The sequence below is a fragment of the Chionomys nivalis genome, chromosome 4 (assembly GCF_950005125.1).
Source record: "Chionomys nivalis chromosome 4, mChiNiv1.1, whole genome shotgun sequence".
In the NCBI taxonomy this organism is placed as follows: domain Eukaryota; kingdom Metazoa; phylum Chordata; class Mammalia; order Rodentia; family Cricetidae; genus Chionomys; species Chionomys nivalis.
The window spans coordinates 92,344,442-92,372,203 of NC_080089.1; the positions used below are offsets into that span (position 1 = coordinate 92,344,442).

At 43.9% G+C, this 27,762-nt stretch overlaps 1 protein-coding gene and 1 pseudogene across 1 annotated transcript in view; both read left to right on the plus strand.

Moving 5' to 3' along the window:
- Nucleotides 1-24,446, plus strand: part of Pcolce2 (procollagen C-endopeptidase enhancer 2) — a 57,151-nt gene extending 32,705 nt beyond the window's left edge. The window contains exons 4-9 of the mRNA XM_057767559.1: nucleotides 3,591-3,715; nucleotides 6,865-7,001; nucleotides 9,130-9,284; nucleotides 19,929-20,012; nucleotides 22,017-22,184; nucleotides 22,340-24,446. Of these exons, the coding sequence (XP_057623542.1) occupies nucleotides 3,591-3,715; nucleotides 6,865-7,001; nucleotides 9,130-9,284; nucleotides 19,929-20,012; nucleotides 22,017-22,184; nucleotides 22,340-22,470 (800 nt within the window). The 3' untranslated portion in view covers nucleotides 22,471-24,446. The remainder of the gene's footprint in view (nucleotides 1-3,590; nucleotides 3,716-6,864; nucleotides 7,002-9,129; nucleotides 9,285-19,928; nucleotides 20,013-22,016; nucleotides 22,185-22,339) is intronic.
- On the plus strand, nucleotides 14,392-18,013 carry LOC130873043 (ubiquitin carboxyl-terminal hydrolase 42-like; annotated as a pseudogene).
- Nucleotides 24,447-27,762: the final 3,316 nt, after the last annotated feature.

The window sequence follows — 27,762 nt, forward strand, 5'->3', positions numbered from 1 at the left end:
ACCAGAGAAGTAGTATCAAATTGCCTAACGTATTATGTGTTTTATCTGTAAAACAATGATAATAGTTGTTAGGAATATTTCCTAAGCGAGCTCTCTGACGACGCAAAAATTCCCAATCAAGCCAAATCAAAACAAGCCGAATTAAGAAATATCCAGGTTTAATGGGAGATCTGCGCTCTCGGGTGGCCCCGAGGGGGAAACGGGAAGCCACAGAAAAGCAACCCCCGGGAGGAAGAAAGGGGGACCACGTGTTTTTCTTTTGGGGGATCACTTAAGTACCCTGGGGAGTGGTCCTGACCCCACCTCCAGGGAGGGGTCAGGACCTGGCCTGCTGGGATTTGAAGTCCAGACCAGGCCTGGGATAGATGCGAGGGACTGGGGCCTAGGCTCCCAACCTAACAATAGTACAGAAACAAAAATATAAAGAAAAATGGCTTAGGTGCACCTAGATTGAGCAAAGTACATGAATCGATGCAGCCAAGAAGACAATAAACTCTAAGTAGGTTAACTAAAAAGGAAATATAAAAATAAAAAATGCTTAGTCCATTATAACTGAATCACAGAACTCAAAGGATAAAACTCCTAAAGCCAAGTAGACAGACCGAGAGAACGAAGAGCCGAGCTTGGCCTTCTGTTGTGAGCACCGGAGGAAGCAGAGGGCACGGTCATGGCGTCCTCCAAGTGCTGGTATGATGATGCCAGGTATCTTCTCCTGCCTGCTTTCCAACAGGAAAGTGAAGGGAAGCACTCACAACGCGTGCTGTGAACATCTCAGAGACATTCTCATCCTGTGCCGCAGGAAATGCTGATGCAGACCATGTCGAGGGAAATGACAGCAGGGCCCGGTCTGAAGTCAGTGAAGGACGCCCCCTGGGAATGGTTAGCATAGACGAGCACATAGTGTGTTGTCTTTTGATCTCTTTTCACGTGTGTTCATGACTAAAACATGAACATTGTATTGTGGAAGACATAATAATGTCTTATATTTGACAACAAAGGACAGCTTAAATGCAGACACACACATACACACACACACACACATGAAAATGTCCGGAATGACCTATGTATAGGTTATAATGAGTTAAGTGTGTAGAGCTCCATTAAAACCAGAAGATCTATGCTTAACAGACAAAGGATTTAAATAGAATACCGAAATTGCCCACGTAAAGAAAGCTTGAAGGAAGAACGCATGTAATAAAAGGTCTGAACAAATTGAAAAAAAAAAAGCAACAGGCACACTAAACCCAAGACATCCATAAATACACTAGATGTAAGGATTAAACACTCAAATAGAAGAAAGCTATTGTTAGGACTGATCAAAAGCCAGTCCAGACACATGTTGTTTATCAAAAGCCACCTGAAATACAAAGACCAAATAGACTGAAAGTAGAAATATGAGAAAGACATTTACTGTGTGAACTTCATCAAAATTAAAATCGATATGTATTAAATTATACCATTACAGATATGAACAGGCAATCCACAAAACTAGAGGAAATATTCACCAAGTGCCGGTTTATACTCAGAACACATAAAAATAGCACCCAACAGCAGAAGAATCTCAATAAATACAAACTGAGCCAAACACTTGTACAGCATTTCACAGAGTACGCTATGAATGGCCAATGTTGTTACTCATCCGAAAAATGCTAAGTGAGACAGTGAGGGGCTGAGAGATGGCTCAGCGGTGGAAAGCACTGGTTGGTCTTCCAGACGACCGGGAACTCTCATCCCAGGAGAGCTGATGCTTCCTCTGGCCTCTGTGAGCACTGCACAGGGTGCGCAGATAACCCCAAATAAACATCAGCAGAAGAACAGGTAGTAGTAATCTGAAGTACAAGTGCTGATTACGCCACCTGGAAGACCCTGTTGGACATCGCAGAAAGGCACAGAAGACCAGAAGGATGACCCTACGGGGCTCAGCCCATACAAAGCTCTGCATTAAAATTAAGGTGCAAGGTTTTTAAGGAGAGTGGCATGGCAGGAGTTTGTGATAGATGGCGTCTGTGTTACTCAGGAGCGCGGCTCACAATGGGTGTGTTCATCTGTCAGTCATACAGAGGTTAAGATTGTGAATTTACCTCCCCCAGCCTGTGACATTAAAAACAAAACAGTGAAGCGGGTGATGGGGGTTGGGTAGCAACAGGGAGAAAACAAAACCTGTAACTCTTGACAATGGCTGATGGGGACACAGAGGACTTTATATTCTGTCTACTTTAAATGCTTTAGGTTTTCACTCATAGTTTAGAAAATATCCTAAACTCAATTCTTATAATATGGTTTCTTAAATTTAAGTATGTTTTAAGAATCTTCTATGTCAAAGAAATACTTTGTTCCTTTAGTCTCAACTCAGTTATTTGTAAGTTAATTCTAAGTGAAATTAAATTTGTAACTTTATATCAAAATAGATTTCTAAAACTATTTCCTTGACTTAACAATATAAATGCATTACATGCCAGGACATGTCAGTACATGTGTCTAATGCCTAAATTAAGATTCTTTAAATATTAACTGTGGTCGATTTTAGGTGGCGGGACTGGGGTAATATTTTACTTGTATGCTTTCCTGTACTGCTGAAAGTTTATAAGCGTACTTTTGGGTGGGCATGGCTGTGTGTATACATGGTCATGTGACCCTCTATGTGTGCACACACATGTGTGTAAGACAGACATCAACCTCAGGTATTGCTTCCAGCAAGCCTCCACCTTATTTTTGAGATAGGCTCTCAAAGGGGCATCTGGAGCTTGCCAGCTGAGCTCGACTGGCTGGCCAGTGAGGCGCCAGGGGCTATGTGCCTCCACCTCCCCGGGGCTGGGATTGCGAGCACATGCTACCATGCCTGGCACTTTTTACTGGGTTCTGGGATTCAAACTCGGGTCCTCAGCAGCACTTTGCCACTTGGCCTATGTCCTCAGACCTGTATATATGTATTCTTTTTATGAACTGAAGACCTCTACAATTTATAAGTGTTACTAGATGTTATAGTAGTTTTATATATGTGTGTATATGTGTGTGTGTGTGTGTATAATACTAGATAATAGTAATGAAAATCGTGTATAACAGCCAATTTAATTTTTTCCATGGAACTTTAATATATAACCAATGAACAATTGCCTTGAGAATTCTTAGAACCTGATTCCTTGCACTGTCTACAACTATGAATGAGTGGGAATTTTTTGTTCAAAAAGAGGAGGAAACACCAGAAAAGCTGTGGTTCTGATTCCATGCCTTCCCTCTCTTGTGACACGCCAGGCAATGACAGAGTACTCAATGAACTGGCTGTAGGAATGAGGTGTCTGTTATCAGAGCGGTAGGAGGTGGAGGCAGGAGGACCAAAGCCAGACTCGACTACATAGTGTACTCATGGCTGGCCTAGGCTGTGTTAGACCATCTCAGAAACAAACAGTTGGATGTGGAGAGCAGATTGTATGATCGTTTTCTTTTTAAAGAGAAAACTGAGCAGCCCCTACCATTGCCTTGACGTGCTGTGATACCCCTGATGTTCTCATTCCTGACCTCCGGGTGATTGTACGGACTGTGACCTATGTTAGGGTATAAACTTGTATGTTCTTCATATGTAATAACCTCAGGAGACAGGTACTGTGGAGGACGCCTTGAGAAACCTTCCGGCTCTTTTAAAACCCCCAACTGGCCAGACCGAGACTACCCCATAGGAGTTACTTGTGTGTGGCATATTGTTGCCCCGAAGAACCAGGTAAGGCTCCAGAAAATGTGGCGAAAGTGAGTATGTGTGAACTGGCCCCATTGTGAGCCCCTGCCTCTGGGATTTGAGAGTTAAAGACGCAAGCTAGGAAAGCCAGGTAGACACCAGTACTTATCCTTACGAAGACCAGGCTAAAGTTGCCCTTGGCACTCTGACTTGCAAAGCCATGGATTCTGATTTTTCTATTATGTAATTATAACTTTCAAAACAGTTTTGAAAATACAAATTATAAGCAAATTCCACATAGGACCGTGCAGGCCTGGGGCAGATGCGAAGCACAAGAGGCTACAAGCGTCAGCACCTAGCAGTGTGGGGAGGAGAGTCCTCAGGCATGCGCACCCCGCAACTTCTCCATTGCTCAGTCCCCCCACCTCGTCCAGGGCAGGCCCCACTCCAGCAAAGCCAGGCAGCAGCCACAGAGCCTTCAAGGAACCCCCATCTCTGGTGATAGAGCATCAGCTTTTGGGGATCGGGGTTGTTTGAAACAAAATGTGTACAGATTCCACATCTGTTCCTCTAAAGCAGTGGTTCTCAACCCTCCGAAAACTGCGACCCTTTAATACAGTTCCTCGTATCGTGGTGACTCCCAGTCATAAAATTTTCTCATTGCTACTTCATAATTGTTAAGGAATGTAATGGAAATGCCCGATACACAAGATGTCTGATAAACAACCCTAAGAGTCAGGACCCACAGCGAGGACCACTGCTCGAAACCAGTCCGCTGAGATCCAGTGTTTCAGTACTTATGAATATGTGATTGCATGAATTTCTGACCTTTCTAGGAACCACCACATATCAACTGTAGGACAGAATATGATACAGGAATAGATGGGTCTTTACTGTAGGAAATTTTAAGAATAAATTTTAAAGTTATTATTGTTTCACATACTACTGACTTTAGTCTAAACACTCTCTGGTGAGCATGCTAATACTGCTTTCTAAATTATTTGATTGAGTTACTTTTATTTTCTGTGTATGAGTATTTTATCTATATGTATGTCTGTGCACCAAGTGTGTGCCTGGTGCCGGTGGAGACCAGAAGAGCGAATCAAATCCCCTGGAACTGGGGTTACAGATGATTGTAAACGGCCATGTGGGTGCTGGGAATCGAACCCCAGTCCTCTGAAAAGACAACCAATGCTTCTCCACACCGAGCCACCTCTACAGCACCATGATACTCTCCACGTGTTTGTTTCTAACGTCAGTTATGATCCAGGCAAACACACTATGCAAGTCACTGGGGTGAACACCATGTACATAAAATGCAGACATCCACACTGTGACCATAGCTCGAATCTCAGTCTTCATTTAAAGACTAGAAATAGAGGCTTTTAGTTAATAATGAAAAACTACATGTCTGTTGAAGGGATTGCAGTTTATAGTAATATTTAAAAGTGTATTTTTTAAATACTTAAAACCATTATGTAATTCTTGAAATTGTGTTGATTTATGACATTGTTAATATAGCTGACCAAATAAGGTCAATATCATTAGCTCCCAAATTACGGTCGCATCTCTTCTCTCATGGTTCTTCCCCCATTATTGGGAATTTCGGGTTTGTTTGATATCACTCAGTTGAATTTTTCACCAGCATTGAGGTATTTGGAACCCACAGGCAGTTCTGTCCAAAGAGGAAAAACAGCAGGAAAATTAAACCCTGCAGAATTTCTGTGCAGCCTCTGGAACGTTCTTCAAATGCCTCTGGAGAGGTCCCAGCTTTCTCCTCTCTCCTCTTAGTCCCTTTTAAGCGCCTCTCCAAAAGCTCTTTCATTTTTAGGGCAAGAAAGTTCAGCCAGTCTTTAAATGGAAAGTATTTTATTAGTTGCTGGTGAAAAGTCAGTGGCCCCAGTGGAGATTTTGAAACATGGTTGAAAGCAATTTTTAGCATGACTAAGGCAGAACTCCCCCGCCATAAAGAGGCAGGTGAATATCACATGTATGACTCTTACGATGCAATCAGAATTGGCCTGTGTCAACTGGAACACCATTGCTCATGCTGCCTTTGCTCGGACTGATGTGCAAGCATCTTCTTGGGAATGAATACCCTTCATCTAGTGGGAATTAATTTCCATAATCCTCCATGAATTAGCAGACAGGTCTCTGGCTACCTAGAGCCCAGCAAGACTGGATAGCCGCTGAGCGCCACAGGGGTTAGTGACCCAGGGAGATTTTTCTACTGAAAATGTTCCCAGCAAAACTGCTTGTTAAGGGTGGTAGGGGAACAATGATGGTTTATGAAATTAAAATGTTCTAGTCACATGAATGACTTAGGACACTGTTCTTAGTACTAGAGGGGAACAAAGGAAACGTTTAAAAACTCACTTTGTGTATTAGTTCTTCTGTGCATCCTCTTCAAAAATCACCCCTCGCATGACTGTACTTGGAGTGTGCGCAGTGCGGGCCTCACTCTTCAGCGGCCCTAGTCAGCTCCACGTGACTGTACTTGGAGTGTGCGCAGTGCGGGCCTCACTCTTCAGCGGCTCTAGTCAGCTCCACGTGACTGTACTTGGAGTGTGCGCAGTGCGGGCCTCACTCTTCAGCGGCTCTAGTCAGCTCCCCGAACCTTTCATCCCAAAGCTGACTCCTTTACATAAGATGAGAACGTTTGTCTCCTCTCAAAAGGAGAAATCTACACGTCTCATGACCATACACACCATGCACACATGCCACACCCAGATCTTAGACAATACTTTTGATTTCTGTTCATTGTTTTCCAGAGAAGAATGGATTTGGCATACAGGTCCCTTTATCACTCCAACACACACCCGGGTTTCAGATGGAACCCCCCTTTTATTCTTTTTCTCCTTAGCTATTTCTCCCTATTGAGGCATAGTTGGCAAATAAACATTGTAAATACCTACAATATAGAGTGTGATGCTTTGATGGTGCATAGCTTATGAAATATTACGATTAAACTAATTAGCATATCCCTCATACAGCATGGTTACTCTTGTGGTTGCGCACCTTGACAACGTGTAAAGTCTATGCTCTTAGCAATTTTCAAATTACCTTATTATTATTATTATTTATAGTTGCCATGATAGATAACCATATAGTTACCATGTAGTTATAACCATATATACCATAGAGTTACCATAATTTCAAGTTACTGACATTTCCATGCTGTGCGTTCCCTGAAGCTTATAGAGCTAAAGTTTGAGAAGTTCGATGTGGAGAGAGATAACTATTGCCGGTATGACTACGTGGCCGTGTTTAATGGCGGGGAAGTCAACGACGCTAAAAGGATTGGCAAGTTCTGTGGTGACAGCCCTCCCGTGTAAGTAGTGCCTATTTGTACTTAATCTTTTAAGGACTCTAAACCTACGTCCTACTAAGTTCCCTAATTACCTTTATTTTCTGGAAAACGTCATGTTGTTTGCTGGCAAAGGATTGGGACCCCTAACAGTGGTACCCTGTCCACCTTCAGCAGCAAAGACCAGGCACCCAAACACGGGGTCCAGCAGCCACGTGCACACATGGTGGCAGGGCTGGCGGTGCCTCAGGGGCAGACGCCCCCACCCGTGTCACAGACCTGCTAAGGGAGCTCAAGAATCAGGAAGAATGGGAGCTTCTGAAAAGAAAAGAAAGAGCCAGACACTCGTTTCCCTAGGAGGATCCATGTAGCGCTGAAACACTTGTTCCTCGGTGTCTATCAGAATGCTGGGGAAAAGCCACGTTGACTCGTGTTGGGGGCTAGCCTGGACTAGACACTGCCCATTGGCTCTGATGATGGGATGTGGGCACTTAACCCTCACCTAGTCATGCCAAGCAAGGCCAGCTACAGACTGGGGGGAGGGCATGGTGGGCGGGGCGAGGGGGGAGTCTGGGAACTGGCATTTGACCTGCCCCACCCCCATCCCTGAAAGTACACGGTTGAATGTTCCAGACACTGGGGTGGGAAAGGCTTTGTTTGCTGTCCCGAAATGTACCTCCCTAAAGGGGAACTTGAGCTATTCTGAGCTCCCCGTAATTCTGCTGTCTTATGCCTTTTTTTTCTGCTTCCCCATTTGAGGGGTATGTAAGGAACTGTGATTCTAATAACTCGCTGGCCTGGGTCGTCAGCCCCTGTGGCTCTCCTGACCCCAGTTTTAACTCATTCCTTTTGTTATTCCTTTATTTCTTAGTCCTCAGTCCTCCTCCCGGAGATGTCCAGAATCCCGATACAGCTGACCGGGTTAGACTCCTTTCTCGCCTTAAAGGGGGAGAAACATCTGCCACTCAAATATTTTGAATGATTTCTGTGGCTTTTTCTTCTCCCCGCAACCATTTTGAATGAAAAGAATATATTTTCTCTATTTGCTGGAGACGGTGTATCTGTCACCGCCATGGGCCAGCAGCAGGGGAAGCAAGGCCTTAAGCAGATCTCCACCAGATAAAACTCCTGGCTTTGTCATAAGCTTTCAGCTTCTCGGTCCATGTCTCCCCTTCCTAGTTGTTCCTAATGTCAGCTTGTAGATGCAGTGCTGGGTTCTCAGTGCACTGTGGTCCTGTTATATTTCCACAAAGCACCACAGCAAAAATCTAATTTTGTTACTAATTTTGATACTCTTCCTTGAAAAAAAATCAATTTCTGATACAATGTCTCCAAGTTAGTTCAAAGAAAAGTCAAGGCCTGGTCACCAGATGGGCACCTGCCTGTGAAGGCCAGCCTGACTGGACTCCATTGTTTCCTATAGGGAGTGCTTGTAGCAATTTATCATTTAAACAAGATTAGTGTGTCTTGTTTGTAATTGTAGGTGAGAATCATGTACAGGGAAGTTTAAAAAAATTATTTCATATTTTCATTTTCATTTTCTGTTTTTGTTTGCTTGCTTGTTTATTTGTTTTTCCAGGCAGGGTTTCTCTGTGTAGCCCTGACTGTCCCGGAACTCACTCTGTATACCAGCCTGGTCTTGAACTCACAGATATCTGCCTGCCTCTGCCTCCTGAGCACTGGGATTAAAAGTGTGCACCACACCACCCAGCTTAATTCATGGTTTTCATAAACAAGTTCAAATGTTTCTGTTGAAAGCTTGAATCCCTGAAGCATTCTTTGCACGGTCCTAGCTGCTTTGGGGATGGGAAATGACGGAGGTCATAGGACGCCTGCTTCTGCTGGTCCCACACTCGCATCACACGGCTTTCACTCAAGAAAGAGGCAGTCCACGGTTCTTCCCTCTGGTCTGTTCAAGAACGAATCTGCCTGCTCCCAGCCTTTAGTCCTAGCACTTGGAAGGAAGAGGCCCGAAGGTCTCTGAGTTCAAGGCCAGCCTCATCTACAAAGCAAGTTCCAGGATAGCCAGGACTACACAGAGAAACCCTGTCTCAGAAAAACAAAAACAACAACAAAGAAAGAAAAAAAGCTACAAGATTTGACATTTTCAGAGAGGTATCATGTAAACTTATTAAAAGTGTTTCTCTCCTAGGCCGATCGTGTCTGAGAGGAATGAACTTCTCATTCAGTTTCTATCAGACTTGAGTTTAACAGCAGATGGATTTATTGGTCATTACAAATTCAGGCCCAAAAAAATTCCCACAACTACAGCCATGCCTGTCACCACCACGTTCCCCGTGACCCCAGGTAAGTTCTGCTGTTTGCAAGTTGGCGCTAATGCTTTAGTTCTCTAAAAAGAAGTCTTTGGAGGTAGAAACTCGTCTTATTTTCAGGCAAAATAAGAAGGTACCAGAAAGAGAAACAACTAGATGAAAACTTGGGCGAGACGATAATGAAATCTCATGGATAAAAGAAAGGCAGGCAAGAATGCTAACCAGCTAGTGGCTTGCATTAGCCATGGGCGAAAACAATGGCCATCTAAGACTTACAGGCAAGCAAGCTGATTATAATATAAACACTATCTTTATTTATAAGCCCAGAGTTCCCTTACTGGTACATGGCAGAATTCTTCCCTTCATTGGTTTTTTTTTTAATTTAACATAATAATTGGCACGTATATGTGACATATAGAATTTGATCCATGCATACATACATACAATGGTCAAACCAGAGTAACTATCATTTCTGTCTCCTTAAATATTTGCCGTCTCAAATCTGAGCCCATCTCTTCTAGTTCTTAGAATATATAATACAGGACTGGGGAGGTCTGCAGGAAAAGGTGCTCGCTATGCAAGGGTGGGCCCTGACTTTGCTCCCTGGATCCACCTAAGTGGAAGAAGAGAATCCCACAGAGTTGTCCTCTGACCTCTGCAAACACACCTTCCCGTAACAAATAGAAGGTTTTTAAACTTACTATTTTAACTGTGTATAATACAGTGAATTATGTAGTCACACTATAGTGCTGCTGGATTCTAGAACAGTCTTCCTGTTTATAAGTTGATGACTGTGGTCCTGGGTCACCTTTTCTTCCCTCTCCCTTCTATCTACTTACAATTTTCATTTTTATTAGAGAAAATTCTATTTTAGGTTAATGTTCTAGAGCCTTGATATCTGCCAGTTTTTAACAACAGCCGGTTTAAAGATTTGGGTTTTTTTTTTCTGCATCTAGAAGATGTCATATAATATATGTGTGTGTGTAATATATATATATATATATGTATGTATATATATATATATATAAAATGAAGTAAATCAAGCGAAACTGTTCACTAATTACAGAAGCTGCAGACAGTCATGATCTAAGAAGTTACAAAGTCAGAGGGGCCTGATATCTGGTCTCTGTGGCCTAACTGTTCCACCCTGTGGGAATTCAGGAACTCAGATTAGAAACCTCAAATTAGGGCCAGGATTAAAGTGAGAGATAATAGCTAGGCTTTCTGCCCTCCTCTGATAGAACACAGGCGCTCCCCAGAGGCTAAAGAAAGCTTGGTACTAAATGAATAGTTTACAAGTTAACAGCTTTTGTATGGCTAGGATTTTACAGCTTTTCCCCTGTTAAGTCTGAGCTTTAAAAACCTAAGTTGAAGATTTAATTGAAGATTCTTTAGCATCAAAATAAACTATAAATGCAGAAAACTTTACCATTCTAGAATATTATAGTTTTCTGTCTGTCTCAGTTTATCCGAATAGTTAAAGTTTAACAAAATGAGCAAAGATGGAAAATCTAGACAGATTTTGCTTTCTCTGAGCACTCCACAAATCAGCCAGCTTGTGGCCTGGCTGCGCGCCGCCTCATGTCGTGAACTTTCTGGACAGATCCACGGTGCCAGTGGCTTTCTGGCTTTTAGCTCCAACTTGAACTTTCTCTAAAACTGCAAATGTGGGTTGCAGGGAGCTCCCAACCATCTCATGAAATCTTGTCAGGCTCAGCTTGCCTTGAGCACACCCTCTGCTTCAAGCCTATAGTCTTGTTTGCTCAAGCTCATCTCGAGCATCAGGGGACATTCTCACGGTCGCCTCTGCCTTCCTTTATCTTACCTCATCACTAGCATCTCCCAACCCAGCATGGACCACATCGCGAATGAATGAAATGAATAAATTATAAGGAGCAACACGATGAGCATGCTCTTTAGCTGTTTGGCTAAACTATGTTGTGACACAAATACAGAGACCAGCGATGAGCGGAGGACAGTGACAGGCCCTGGCGGCTAGCTGGACAGTATCTCCTAAGTTGCTGGCTTGTGCAACTGGGGGGAGAGGTTTCTGTTCCCTGAAGCAGATTGGAAAGCAGGATTCACAAATGAAGGCTTGAAGTGCCTCTGAGACACATTCAGGAAGACATTTGGGCTGCCAGGCCAGAGAGGGAGGTGTATATAGAGTCTGGGTCATGAAATGCAATGGGACTTCTAGGGCCGGGGAGATAGCTCAGTAGTTTAGAACCTGTTCTTCCAAAGGACCTGATTTTATTCTCAGAACCCACAGGGTAGCTCACAACCATCCCTAACTCCAGTTCCAGGGAATTCAACCCCTCTTCTGACCTCCAAGGGCACCAGACACGCATGTGCTGCACATATATGCATTCGGGTAACAGTATTCATACACATAAGAAAGTAAAGCAGTCTTTTTTTTTTTTTTTTTGTAAAGCAGTCTTTAAAAGAGAGGAGTATCTACCTTGGAGAGATTCTGGTACAGGGAGGAAAGAGGCTAGAACTGAACTTTGAGGAACTCTAACTTAGCAAGGAGGAGGAAAGACACACGCAGCTTAGGCCCTGGAAGATGATGCCTTCAGAAGAGGTGGTCAGCGAATCTCCTGTTGATGAGACAAACTGGAAGGGCTAAGGTGTTTGTGTTTAATCTGTGACCAGGGGTTTTAAATAAGTGGTTGCAAAGCAGGCAGAAAGCAGTCAAGGTGGGGCAAGGAACATGTGGATCAAAGTGAAGAAAGAGAAAGTTCTGGCAACTCATAGCACACATTTGGTCCTTAAAGGAAAGAGACGAGCACATTAATGCCAGTGTGATACAGTGACAGAGGGGACAGAAGGAACAAAGGTGGACATTTTCTGCTGTGACTTCTGTTCCCTCTGAACGCAGGCAGGGTCGCCTGCTGAGGAGGAGAAGGCAAGTGGCAGCACTAGCAGCTGGGAGAATGGAACGCGGAAAACAGCTGTGGAGGTGGGCCAGTCAGCCGGTTTACCAGGAGCCTGTCTCTTTCTGGTTCACGTCTGTGAACTCAGTTGACTTGAATGCAGGCACCAAAAAGAGCATTCTCCTGCAGAACTTCTGGGGGTTGAAAGAGAGAGGGAACAGGACAGTTTACATGATTGTAAAGAAAACGGTTGGCTGGAAAACAAACTGTAGAAACCAATTGATGTAACTAAGCAAGTAAAAGCAAGCTAGCATTGATTGACTAGGGACCATGTGGGAGCTCAAATCACTGACCCTCTAATGTTGGGATGGGGTAGCCATTAGATTAAATAAACAAGCCTGAAAGAGAGGGGGCTACCCAGGGTATTAGGATGTGTAAATATCGGCAATACATGATTTTACTTGAGGACTTGTGAGCCTGGGTTTGAGTGGTAGATGGACCAGAGGATAGTCCCTAAGGAGCCTGAAACTAGAACCACCCATGAAAATGGTGGACCCTTGAGGGTTCGTCCATGAAGAGGATGGACCCTTTGGAGATGGTGTAAGAAGGCATAGGGAGAAAGGCTGAGAGCCAGGGCCAAAGTTCCTGAGTGCAGAAATTGAAATAAAGACCAGAAGATGAGGTAGGCTGTTGTGAAATATTTAGTTCAGGATGTGTTACATTCGTTTATGCTGTGGAACATTTGTTTTAATGATGCGAAGAAGTGCTGCATTCTTTTATGTTGTATTTGTTTAACTCTGTGAAGCTGTGTTACTTTGCCTGCCTAAAACCCCTGAAGAAATACGTAGAGATTCAGAGACACACACAATCAAACACACAGGAATCCCATAAAAAACCAAAACCATAAAAAACAAAAGCCAAACAAAAGGATCTATGAAGCTAAAAAATTGCTTTGCTGTTGAGTGTGTTTTCTGTTGGCGTCTACTGCTGGGTGTGGAACTGGGTATGCACTCATTGGGTCATTTCTTTCCCCAGTGAGACTCCTTTGGGTAAACTAATTTCTGTGTTTTTGTAAGGACAGGAAACTTTGTAAATACAGTAAAAGTGTGATGGTCACTCAAGGCAGTAGTAGACTTTCCCCTGGAATCTGAACTGAGGTGTTTCAGGTAGTGTTGACCGAGCTGATGGGGCCTGACTGTCGGCTGAATGAAGCACTGAGTTTGGACCCAAAGCTGCAGTTCCCATTGAACCTCAGGCTAACACTGTCACAAACACCTCAGAGATATATATATGTGTATATATGTATGTATGTGTATATGTATATATATATATTTGAATTATTATAATTCAATATATATTATAATATAATTGAATTGAATTAGTTTTTGGCCACTGTACATTTAGGAACCTTTGAGCATTGCCAAACTCTTCGTGACCCCCCTCAATCAATTACAGAACCCCATATGAGCTGCAATGCAGTCTTAGCTGGGGTTTCTGTTGCTGTGATAAAACACCGTGACCAAAGTCTATCTACTTCGTCGTACAGCTTATAGCTCAGCATCCAGGAAAGTCAAGGCAAGAACTGGTACAGAGGCCATGGAGGAGAGCTGCTTACTGGCTTGCTCCTTGAAACTTGCTTGGTCTTCTTTCTCATACAACCGGGGACCACCAGCCCGGGGATGGCACCGCCCACAGTGCATGATCGTTAGTCAAGAAAATGCCCTAGAGATTTGTCTGCATGCCAGTGTTGTTATGGAGGCGTTTTCTCAGATAAGATTGTCCTTTCCCAGATAGGTCTCAGTTTGTGCCAGGGCGACAGTTTAAGCTGTGAACTAGATGCACTTTTGCCTCACTAGTTAGGGCAAATGTTGCCTATGATCATCAAATGTCACCTGCAGAACAAAGTCACCGCTAACTGAGAGCCACTGTGGTTGGGTCTAATTTTACCTGTAACTTGTGCCTCTTGATGGATGAATCCAATAACTGTGTTCGTCTCAGCCCTTGAGACCCTTACAGCCAATACTGCGTTCAAAATTAATACTCAGTGATTCCTGGCATCAAGCCTAACACTTTACATGTAAGCTCCTGAACAATGGCATCTAGATTGCTTGCATATTTTAAATAAGAATTATTTAGGGGTGCGGCGCTGACCCAGAGGCGGTGGCGGTGCCCGGATGGAGGCATGTCATTGTTCCCCGCCGGGCGGCTGGGCTGTGTGCAGCGGCCGAGGGGGATGGAGCGAGTGCCGAGCTGGGTCAGGGTTGAAAAATGACCATAGTTGACAAAACTGAACCTTCAGACCCATCAACCTGTCAGAACTAGCCTGGCAGTTCTGAGGCAGTCTCACCTGAAGACATGGACACAGGCTCTGCCAGCTGGGGTGCCGTGTCTTCAATAAATGATATTTCAAATCATACACTTTCTTTAGGGCCAGTGCCTGGTGCTGTAGTTTATTCCAATTTATCTGTACCTGATAAGTCAAAACCATCACCCCCAAAGGATCAAGTCCTAGGTGATGGCATTGCTCCTCCTCAAAAGGTTCTGTTTCCATCTGAAAAGATTTGTCTTAAGTGGCAACAATCTCATCGAGTTGGCACTGGGCTCCAGAATCTGGGCAATACCTGTTTCGCCAATGCTGCATTGCAGTGTCTGACCTACACACCATCCCTCGCCAATTACATGTTATCTCATGAGCACTCCAAGACATGCCACGCAGAAGGATTTTATATGATGTGCATAATGCAAACACACATTACCCAGGCACTCAGCAACCCTGGAGATGTTATCAAGCTGATGTTCGTCATCAATGAAATGCGACGTATAGCTAGACACTTCCATTTTGGAAACCAAGAAGATGCCCATGAATTTCTTTAGTACACAGTTGATGCCATGCAGAAAGCATGTTTAAATGGCAGCAATAAATTGGACAGACACACCCAAGCTACCACCCTAGTCTGCCAGATATTTGGAGGATACCTAAGATCATGAGTCAAATGTTTAAATTGCAAGGGTGTTTCAGATACCTTTGATCCATATCTGAACATAACATTGGAGATTAAGGCTGTTCAGAGTGTTACCAAGGCATTGGAGCAGTTTGTGAAGCCAGAACAACTGAATGGAGAAAACTCGTGTCCACCAGTGATATTAGATCGGTGCTTAACCAACAAGCTTATGTGCTCTTTTATATCAGGTCACATGATGTGAAAAATGGAGGGAAACCTGCTCATCCCACCCATAGTCCTGGCCAGTCCTCTCCCCGTCCAGGAATCAGTCAGCGGGTAGTCAACAACAAGCAGGCAGCACCAGGGTTTATTGGACCCCAGCTACCTTCCCATGTCATGAAGACTACACCACACTTGAATGGCACCACGCCAGTGAAAGACACGCCAAGTAGTTTGATGTCAAGCCCTAACGAAAACACCAGCATCAATAGGGCCAGTCCTGTTAATGCCTCGACTTCTGTGCAAAACTGGTCTGTCAGCAGGCCCTCAGTTGTTCAGGAGCACCCCAAGAAACAAAAAATTACCATCAGTATTCACAACAAGTTGCCTGTTCCCCAGGGTCAGGCACAGCTGAATAACAACCTCCATGGCCCTTCGCTGGAGGCCCCCAGCAAGGCAACACCCTCCTCCACCATCACTAACCCTTCTGCAATACAGTCTACCTCGAATGCATCCATGACATCTGTTTCCAATAAAGTAGCAAAAGCAGTTTCCCCCAGTGAACCCTGTTCTAAGCCCATGGTGAACGGCAAGGCTAAGGTGAGCTCCAGTGTGCTGGTCCCCTATGGGGCTGAGTCCTCGGAAGAGTCCGACGAGGAGTCGAAGGGCCTGGCCCAGGAGAATGGTGTAGACTTGATGGCCAGCACTCCCTGTGCCAGGCCAGAAGCTAAAGACGAGGACAGTGAGGCTTCCCCTCATGAGCTACAAGAATCCGTCACGCTAAATGGTGCTAATAGCTCAGGCAGCGACTTGAGAGAGAAAGGCCTAGCATTTGACAGTGCCAGCTGTCAGGTCCAGCCCGATACACACACAGAAAACCTCTTTTCCAAACTTAATGGTCTTCCTGGAAAGGTGACGCCTGCTCCTTTACAGTCTGTTCCTGAAGACAAAGTCCTCGAGACCTTCAAGCTTACCAACAGGCAAAGGGCCCATCGGGTGAAGAGAGTTGGACTACAACAGGGGAAAACCCCCTCCCCCGAAGGACCCTGTGCCACAGCTGGAGCCCATCGCTGATGAGAAAGGTTCTCTCGAGACACCAGAGGCAGTTACCAATGGGAGCATGAAGACCCCTACAACCATGTCACCCCTGGATCCCACCATCAACTGTACCAAAGAAGACTCCTCTATTGTCTCAGCTACCTCAGCTAACTCTGTGGAGGTTCTGCCCTCTGGCACTGCTCCTTGTAACACCACCGGTACTACTTTGGGGGATACCCCACTGCCCGAATTGTGTGACCCTGATGACTTGACTACCAACCCGAGTCAGCCACCCCAAACAGTGAAAGGGGAAATAGCTGAGAACCCGCAGGACTCCACTTTGGCTGAAGCGGTAGAGAGACTGAGTCCGGCTCCCTCAGGACTCACAGGCGAGGGCTATGAGCAGAAACTCTTCCTTTACCTCAGCACAGAGGGCTCCGAGGAGGCCGAAGATTCATCTAGAAGCTCGGGGGTCTCTGCAGACACAATTCCCCCTCCTCAGCCTGACTGGACCACCAGCTCTTGTGAAGGGGCTGCTGAGCAGGTTCCCGGGGAGAGAGGTGATGGAAGCAAGGTGGGACCCAAAGTTGAGGAGCCTTCCCCAGCTAAGGCAAAGGTGAGCAGCCTCCGGAAAGTGGGTCGAGGACATTATCAAAGCCGGAGAGAGCGCTCCTCCAGTGGGGAGCTTGGGAGGGACTGCAGGGCCCGGACGGAGGACCACCCCCTTAAGAAGCGATGCTGCTACAGTCCAGAGCGGCCCAAGCAGGAGCGCCACCCCATTAATACTACTGTAATGGGGGCCAGCACCTGGGCCATGGTGACAGAGACAGCCCTGAGCAGCGCTCCCTAAGCAGATACAGCCACCATCACAGGACTGGAGCCGGTACCACCATTCGGAAAATGAGCATGCCTGGGTCAGGGAGAGATTCTACCCAGACAAGATAAGGTGGGACAAATGCAGGTATTACCACGACAGGTACACCCCATACACGGCCCGAGAGTGGCGGCCTCTGCGTAGTCGTGAGCATGAAAGCACTGTTCAACTTGGGCGTCCACACAAAGACAGCTACTGGGGCCGGAAAGGCTGGGAGCCGCAACCTCGGGGGAAGGAACGGCCCCACTTCCATAGCTCCATCCCCAAGAGAAGGGCCATGCTGGCTGTGCAGGACAGCAACCACAGCTTCCCTGATCGCTTTTACGAACACGAAAGTGTCAAGTCAAGGAAACGGAGGTAAGAGACTACAGAAAATGATAGCCGCCTAGAAAAAAAAGCCCACAAAAATCTGGAGAAGGACGCTTTAGAAGAGCCAAGGGCGAAGAAGCACAAAAAATCTAAGAAGAAAAAGAAGTCCAAAGATAAACACCGGGCGCGAGATGCCAGGCATCAGCAAGATTCCGATTTTTCCAGAGCATACTCTGATGCTGACCTCCATAGACATCGGAAGAAGAAGAAGAAAAAGAAAAGACATTCGAGGAAGTCAGAGGACTTTATTAAAGATGTTGAGATGCATTTACCGAAGCCCTTGAGCTATGAGGCTGTCGGCCATTTCCAGAGAACAGAGGGCACCTTCCTGCTGGCCAATGGCCTGCCTCTGGAAGACAGTGGCTCTTTCTGGGAGAAATCTAAGCATTTAAGGATGGAAAGCTGGCCTGACAGGTGTCATCTGTCAGAGTATGGCCAAGGTGATTAACGCCCCAGCCTCATAACAAAAAAAAAAAAAAAAGATTATTATGATTCAACATCTTCAACAGAAGCCATCCCCAACCCAGCTTAAATTATAAACAGAAAATGACTTTGTCCAAACTGTGTGGTGCTTCTTTAGTAAATACTGTACAGACTTTACCATGGACAACTTTTTTTTTCAGTTTTTACCTTTTCTTAATTGCCCTTATTCCAAATGGATTCTTTGTACACTGCTGAATATTGTAAATTACCGTGTACATAAAACCACACTGAAAATAATGCCCTGGAATAGACCATCTCAGATGCTGCTTAGCTACAGACTCAGGTTGACTACTTGTATTCCATGTAATGTTCCTCCAAGCTAGACATCTGGTGCACGGCCAACGGGAACCATGAACTTCAAAAGGACAAAACGACAGTGCGTCTATTTAATTAAGACATTTAAAAACCCAAGCTCTCATCCAGACCTTCGAGGGCTTCCTCTGCAATGTCTGATACTAGAAACTAATTTGCTTCACATTTTAGTTGTATTCAAGATTTGAAGATGTATTTTATAGACAAGTTCTGTTTTTGAACTTGTGGAACTATTCTCATCAATTTACCAGTTATGATGAGTATTTGCATTATGAATGTATAATCCAGACATTATTTGTAAAGCCTACAGTATGTTTTTATTACCTTAACACTTTTTATACTGTGTCTCGTCTCGACAATATGATATTGGAATCTGAGTCGTCAGCTTGATCCCTTCAAGTTTCTAGTTACAGACAAAAATCATACTGTGATTTTATTTTTAATACGGATATGCTATCAAACTGTGATACACTTTAATTCACTGGTCCTGCATCAGGAGATGGGAGTGGGGAAAGACTGTACCTAATACAGTGTGTATCTGAATAAAATAATCTGTATGGTTATACAGTTTGTGTTGTTCAGAGATGTCTAAAGTTTTTTTTTTTTTTTTTTTTTTTTTGGTTTTTCGAGACAGGGTTTCTCGTTTCTCTGTGGCGTTGGAGCCTGTCCTGGAACTAGCTCTGTAGACCAGGCTGGTCTCGAACTCACAGAGATCCACCTGCCTCTGCCTCCCGAGTGCTGGGATTAAAGACATGCGCCACCATCGCCCGGCAAGAGATGTCTAAAGTTGATCTTTGTTTTTTTTAAGATCAAAAAAGCACTTGCCCCACTGTATATACAGCATGTAAGATTTATATAGTATATAAATGGCAGCAAATTAAACGACTCTGTCTCAAAAAAAAAAAAGAATTATTTACATATTTACACCAAGAAAGCACCTCTTGCCCGCATGAGAACGCCGTAGAATTCCTCCTGTGAAGAATTAACCCGTGCTCTGTCAGTTCAGATTTGTCATGCTGCTTTCCTGGTTTATTTTTGTTTGTTTGTTTGTTTGTTTATTTTCCCTAAGCTGGGCACACAAGTCAATTCTGTTATAGTGCAAGGTTCATATAAAGCATTGGTTCTTAACCTGTGGGTCATGACCCCTTTGGCAAAACTCTACTTCCCAAAATATTTACATTATGATTCATAACAGTAGCAAAGTTACAGTTATGAAGTAACAATGAAATAATTTTATGGTTGGGGTCAGCACAACATGAGGAACTGTATGTATTAAGGGGTAGCAGCGCTAGGAAGGTTGAGGACCGCTGACACAAAGGAAGAAGAGAACAAGGCTAAATTTGGATTATCTTTGATCTTAGGTTTAAAATTCAGTGGAGAGTATTGAGTTCCTGTGAGAAAGAACCGTAGTTGGTAGCATGAAGAATTTCATTGCAGTGGTGGGTTGGTGGCTCAGGGACATGAATGCTAAGTTCAGGTGACCAGATTCTGATATAAACACCAATTACAGTGGAATTCGTTTTCCTGAATCTCACGACTCCGTTCTTTGAATTTCTTCTTTGAATTAGGTTTAAAACCCACTGTGGCCCTGTGTCAGCAAAAGTGTAGACGGATGGGGACTCTGGAGAGCAATTATTGTTCAAGCAACTTTGGTAAGAAACAGAAACCAGCCTTTCTCGCTAATGAGAAACTTGAGACTGTGTACTTAAGCTCCAAGGCACTCCCTCGGCTTGTCTGGTGGAGGTTCGGCAACACCGATCATTTACCCACAGAAGCATAGCCCTGTCTACCAGAGTGTGTCCACCTGTGCTCTTTGAACTGTGACTTCATGGTGAGACGAGTAAGCTTTAGAAGCAGTGCCCCCTTCCCCATATCAGTTTAATAAGTTGACTCTTATACATGACCCTGCCACTCTGTATTCTGGCTAACTTCTTGAAAAAGCCAGTACAGTCTTTTCGCCCTATGTTTCTTTTTTATGCCTCAGAGAATGATTTTCTCACATCTGGAATTCAGCTTAACTACACTAAATGATTAAACTCACATCCAAAAGCTGGCCTCTCTCAGAAGGAAGTGCAAGTATCTTCTCAGCCGCGGGGTTCCAGCGTGCTAAGGGAAAATGTGAAAATCTGCCGTCTGTTTGACGCTCTTATAAACTGGACCCCAAGGAGGGAAACTCAGGTGCTTGGGGTTTCTAGGGGACTTTTCCCAATTAGGAACTTGCATCATCGTGAAAAGCATTTGAGAATCAAAGATGCCAAATTTAATGTTATCGGGAAAAGACAGATGCTGCACTCAAACAGGTTATCAGAAACAAACGTGTCCCCGCTCCCAAAGTTCCTGCTCACTTTCAGTGCCCTAAGTGGCAACGGCCTGGTGCCCAGGGACTGTCTTGTAGGGAAGGGGTGAATCTCACGGCAGTTTTCGTGCTGAGTTCAAACGGCTGCATAGAAATGTAAGCAAATATTGCCAGGTGTGTCTGCGACCACACCCAGGTTAGTCTTCTTCGGGAGACGGGCGAGGAGTTGCATCTCTGTGCCTTGGGGAACCCTCCCCCCATCTTCCTTGGCTACAGATGACATTGCTCAGTGACCTCCAATACCAGGAGCAAAGGAAGGAGTGCTAGGACTTGGGACTCTAGGAGCCTGGCGTATTACATAGCGCTGGGGCTCACACTGCCCTGCGGCATTGTTACCTATGTCTAGAACTAGATTTAGCCTGTCTATGACTCACTTAGATGGCACAGTGACAAACATTATCCCCAAGGACAGTGAGTTCTCAGCTGTGGATGGAATCCCTCCCCAGGGGCAGTTTTTGGTTCTATTAGGGAGTGCTAGTACAAACACACCAGCTCACTCTTTAAGTTATAGCTCAGTTCTCGACTTTGATTTTCTAAATGAAATAAACAGCTAAGTACTCATAAGTGAGGTTCATAACTCTATCCATTAAGTGGTAATCTAACCACATGTTAGAATATTTTAAGAGGGTCTCCATTTCTTCTTCTTCCTTCTTCTTTCTTCTTCTTCTTTTGGTTTTTTGAGACAGGATTTCTCTGTATAACAGTCCTGGATGTCCTGAAACTCACTTTGTAGACCAGGCTGGCCTCAAACTCACTGAGATCCCCCTGCCTTTGCCTCCCAAGTGCTGGGATTAAAGGCGTGCACCACCACTGCCTGTTGAAGGAGCTGCAGGCAGTGTTCCTGCCACCCAGCTCCTGGCCACCTGGCTAGCTTATGCCCCAAAATAACGACACACAAACTGTATTCATATAAACACTGCTTGGCCCATTTCTATTAATGTATGTAGCACCACGAGGTGTGCTTATCAGGAAGATTCTAGCCTATGTCCATCCTGGGTCGGCGCTTCATCCTGTCTGCCCCGGAGGGGGGAGGCATGGCGTCTGTCTGAGGCGTCTTACCTCACTTCCTCTTCCTCCCAGCAACTCTGTTCTAACCTATCAGGCCAAGCAGTTTCTTTATTAATTAACCAATGACCTTCCTCCATCAACTGCCTGACTCAACAATCCTTTTCTAACCTGCATTTTAGCCACCAATTTTGAGCACTCTTTAACATTAAATTCTCATTTCTGAAATGTAAAAGGTTGAAAATCATTTTCAGCTCTGTTTGGATTTGCCTTCACCATCTGCTTTCCTCTACAGTGTTAGCTGGCACCGTCATCACAACGGTCACCCGCGGTGGGAGCTTGCACGCCACAGTCTCAATCATCAGCATCTACAGGGAGGGCAATCTGGCCATTCAGCAGGCTGGCAAGAACATGAGCGTCAAGCTCACTGTGGTCTGCAGGCAATGCCCGCTGCTCAGAAGAGGTGAGGACGGAACAGATAGCCTCTCTGAGCCAGGCAGCAGCTGGGGTAGGGAAGTGGAGTTGAGGTTAACACATTGTCCACTTCTGATGGGGAGGGAAGCCTTCAGTCATGAACATAAAGAAAAAAATACTTATTTTTATATTCTCTTTTTTTAGGTTTAAATTACATTATCATGGGACAAGTGGGTGAAGATGGGCGTGGCAAAATCATGCCAAACAGCTTTGTCAAGATGTTTAAGAATAAGAACCAGAAACCCATGAACGCCCTGAAGAACAAGCAGTGTTAGTCTGAGCTCAGGCACTTCAGCTGGACTTGTTCTCCGCCTCTGAAAGAGCTCTTCTCCCCACATAGAAAAAGGTCCATACGGTTTAACACTGAGCATTCTGAGAGATGGGGCTAAGTTACTCCTCACGTGGTTTGCCCCACTCCAGTGTGGCTGGTGGAAATTCTGAGCCTGCGCTGTGAGGAGCCGCTCTCTGAGACCCCTCCCACCCGCTGCCTGATGGGGGACAGCAGCAAGCACGGGCAGCTTGTAATATACGTCTCTGTAGAAAGATATTCTAGAATTGAGTTGTATGAAGATATAAGAAGGGTTTTATAAAGTGCAATATTTATAATGATATTTGGTTACCTTTAAGCATTTGCTCTGAGGTGTCACATTTTTTTCTCTTGCATTTTTTAAATCAATGCTTAATAAAAATATTTTAAGAGAGTACACGGCAGCCAGTAAACTTGTTCTCCCAGAAAGTAGAGCTGTGGAACCACTCGTGTTTAACAGGGTTCACGGTGTTATTTACTCATAAGGTTCTCACCGTGTCAGCTCAGAGCTGGCACTCTAAGAATTCCAGGGATGGGACTCTGATGCAATTATAATTCATTGCCAAGGCATTGTAAGCCCAGCACTGGAAATGAAATACTCCTAAATAGGGAGGCTGGGGAAACTGAGTCAGGCAGAACCATAGAGCTCCAGGTTCAGTTAAAGACCCTCAAAAAAATGAAGAGAGTAAATGAAGGTACACACACATGCACACGTGTGCACACATGCAAGCACATGCACAACACACACACAACAAGGGGAGAAATATGCTTAGAACAGAAATTGAGTCAAAAGTGGCTATAAATAACAGACAACATTAACAAAGCTGAAAGTTGCTCTTTTGAAACAACTAATATAGCTCAGAAAACTCTGCAAAGATTAAACATAAAAAACAGTAAAGAGTAGGGGCTGGAGAGATCACCCAGGGGCTAAAAGCACTGGCTGTTCTTCCAGAGGACCCAGGTTCAATCCCCAGCCATCTGTAACTGCAGATTCCAAGGAATCTGACACCCTCTTCTGGTCTTTTTGGGCACTGCATGCATATGGTCCATAGGTGCACATACTGTAAATTACCCATACGTGTAAAATAAAATAAAGATAAATAAAGTTTTTAGAAAAGAGAACCAGGTAAAACCAATCTTATAAATAAAAGGGTACCTTTTCTCAGGTATTATAGATTTAGTAGTATTAAGAGTTCTGGGCACAGTGGTGCTCACCTGTAAGGCTGAAGCAAGGAGCATCACTTCAGCCAAGAAAGAGAGGCCAGATAGTAAGACTGACACACTTACTTCCCCCCCACCCCTCTCTCTCAGCAAAGCGATGATACTTAGATGGCATTATGAGCTCTTTATGCCTACAGGTTGGAAAACGTGTATGAAGTGAGGAGAAATGTAATTCCTGGGATGCGGGGAGGGGTGCCTAGCAACACAGACTTAAGTAGAAAGAGACATCCGATAAGTATTTTAAGAATGATTGTCCTTCAAAGAAACTCCAAACTCAATTATCTTTATTTGTAAAGTTTATTAGGCATCTAAGGAACAAGAACTGTGCACCTAACACAAGCTATCCCAGAGTGTATGCAAGAAAAGAACACGGGGAACTTTCTGCGAGGTTAATAACCTTAATTCTAAAAGTTTAGCAGAAAATAAGCGCCAGGGAAATATCCAGTCTCAGTTCATTTAGGAACATAGGTGCAAAAGCTCTAAACAAAACCTTACCAAACAAAATCCATCAAACAAACAGATAGAGTTCAAGTAGGGCGTAGCCTAGGAATGCGTTCAACAGGTGAAAAGTCAGTGGGTATCCTCCAGTGCACTAAGAGCTTTGTGCAACTGAACACTCAGAATCCTAAGAGCTCTACAGGTCTCTTTCGGTACCATTCTTCTTAGATGAGATATATATACACCAAGGACGATATAGAGATAGAGATAGAGATAGAGATAGAGATAGTTAGATAGATAGATAGATAGATAGACAGACAGACAGACAGACAGACAGATGATAGATAGATAGATAGATAGATAGATAGATAGATAGATAGATAGATAGATAGATGAGATAGATAGATAGATAGATAGATAGATAGATAGATAGATAGATAGATAGATAGATAGATAGATGATAGATAGATAGATATAGAGATAGAGTTTACCTATATTATATATAATATACATGATTCTACATAATACCTATATAGTCCTAAAATACAAGTTTCCATAGCCGTCCTTTGCTATCTTTCTTTGGTTTTCCTAGATGATGTGTCAGGTTCAAGGAGACAGCAATCACATCAGGTGGGTGGTGTAGAAATCTCAGTCAAAAGATTTATCTTCGGAAAAGTTCCATCCCACAGTGCAAGGGGCACAGCTCCCAGACAGTTCACAGATGCCAGGCCCTTAGGTGCTTAGGTAAGCCCAGAGCTCTGGTTCTTCGCTAGATATTTCCAGTTTGCTATGGGCTCTCCTAGTCCAGATGTAGTTTGCCAATCAGAGCTTAAGCTTTTAACCATAAGCAAATTTGCCTAGCAACAGAGTTGACATGCCACATTATCAAATTGCTAGGTAACAAATTAGATAAAACTGGGAATGCAGTGCCACTGGTCGAGGGGTTGCCTAGCAACTGGGGATGTGGTGCCACTGGTCAAGAGGTTGACTGGCACAAAGCCTTGGCGTGGGTCCCCAGCATAAACCAGGCGTGCGGTGCGCAGCTGCAATCCCAGATCCTGTTAATAACACATAAAAGGATAAATCTGATTCCACATTTTTTTTCATGTCAGAAATAAGCCTTGAGTAATCTGTGAATAGAAGAAAATATCATCAATGTCACAGGAAACCCTTTGGAAAACTTCATGGCTAACTACTAAAAGCATTTAAAATTAACGACCGAATGATTATTTTATACACTTTTGTATAAAATGACCATTTCTATTAAAAGTTGTACTGGAGGATCTAGACAGTGTAGGGAGGGGAGAAATGAAGGTACGATGCAACAATTGTAAAGGAAGGAATAAGGTCAGTGTGAAACAGAGATGATATGTTATCCAAATAAAAAGCTCTGCTGAAGAAACTTGCAGGTAAATAAAAAGTTGTTTTATCATTAAAGGGAGAGCTGGTGAGATGGTTCAGCAGGAAAAGACACCACCAAATGAGCCACAGAGTCTGATCTCTAAAACTCACATAATGGAAACAGAGAACTGACTCCTGCAAATTGTCCTCTGGCCTCTACATGCATACTGCAGCATGCATGCCATCATACACAAACACACATGTGTACATGTGTCCAAGCTAAATAATTTAAAAATGCAATTTAAAATAAGAGTTTCACAGGTTTGTCTTAGATATAAAAATAAGCTCTAACTTCAGGACAAAATACTGAGTATATTGTACTTTATCATTAAAAGTTTTGAATTAAGTACCATTCACACTTAAATCCTCTTGCTCTGTTTTAACATCGGATCTGACTATGTAGCCCAGGCTGGCTTACAACTTGCTATGTAGCTTAGGTTGGACTTAAACTCCAGATCTTTGACTTCAGCCTCCTCAGTGCTGAGACTGCATGCCCATGTCACCATGCCTAGTTGGTGGAACCTATGACTGCGTCCTCATGGATGTATTCACAGGTATTCAGAGCTCTAGTCAGACTGTGTTACATTCAGAGAAGTTCGGAACAGATACAGAAATTGATCCCTTGTATGTCTTTTGCCTGAGATCCAGTGCAGAAATATTTACAGAGACATTTTAATGCTATAACTAAAATTCTTGATATTTTTCCTTTGTCGTTTGTTTTTCCTTTCAAAAGCAAAGTAACTTTAAAAGGCTAACATTTGATTAAATATAAACTAGAAATAATGTCTTTTGCTTGAAGGATGTCTATGGTATCCTGATAGTGAGACTTAATTCGATTTCGGAGACAGAGCTTTTAGGAATAAAAACCTGTTAGGATCATTTACAAGATAAGGCTTTATACATCTGACTTATCTAATAAAAAAATAATGTCAGTGGTTACATAATGCAAGAAAGAGCCTCCTAGATGAGAAGGGAAATTACTTGGATTCCCATGCACAGTGTATGGCCAGAACTGCAGTGTGTGTAGAACGAGAAAAGCAAGGAGAATCCTTTCTGAGATCCTTGAAATGTGTCCATATTATTTACATCCACATCAAACAGGAAACTCTCATCACACCTCGCTCCCAACTTCATGTCCTCCTTTTATAATTTCTGTGTATTTTTAGCCCAGTGAGTCTGCTTGGTGCTGCTTATATGCACAGTCGTGGGGCCACCCACTGGTGCAGGAGGAGCTTCCAGCTCCAGCTGCCGTCAGTCCAATAGTTCCTCAGGTAGGGTGGGACCCCATGAGCCATTCCCACTCCATGCTGTCTTGATCTTATGCAGGTCCTCATGTAGGCTCCCACAGCTGCTTTGAGTTCACTTATCAGTGAACAGCCATGTCATGTCCAGAGGACAGCATTTTCAGAACATTTCCCCATCCTTAGGATCTTACATTCTTTCTGCCCTCCTTTCCACAATATTCTCTGAGCCCTGTGTGGGGGGCTGGGAACTGATAATGTCGCATTTATGGCTGGGCATGCAGTTGCTTACACTCAACTGTAAACAGTACTGCATCTCTGCATTAATCCCTGCCCATTGCAGCTGGTGACCAAGCTTCCTCCATAGTCTTGCCATTGTTAGATCTTGCCTGGCAGATCGTCATTGTAGCTTGCAGAGCCCAGCACAGGAAAGAAACGTTGATGAAGCAGGGTCCCTCTTCTCTAACCAGTCTGGGTGAGCTTCTGGGGGAAGTCCCCTGTCTCTCTCCTCTCCCATCTTACCATAAGAATGCTGGGATTACAGACACATAACACTGTGGCTGGGTCCAGCTTTTATGTGGATTCTGGGATCTGACTCAGGTCAACAGTCAGCAAGTGCTTTTGCCTGCTGAGCCATTTCATGGGCCCCTTAAATAACACTCCTGATGGAGGAAGGCAGAGAATGAATTGTTTGCTAATTGCAGAATGAAGAGAATGGAACTTGTCCATAATTTTGATTGCCTAGAACACTTTTTTAAAAAAAAAATGTTTTCATCCTTATAAATAAGCCTGCTGTTTTACTTCTTGTGTTCTTATAATTTAATATGCATTGGAAACCATGTCTCCTGAAAATGACAATTTTTAAAGTATACAAAGAGAACAGAAAACATTTCCCAATTTTTGTTTGGTGTGGTTGGTGTTCATCTTCAAATACAGATAAAAACAGAATAAATAACATG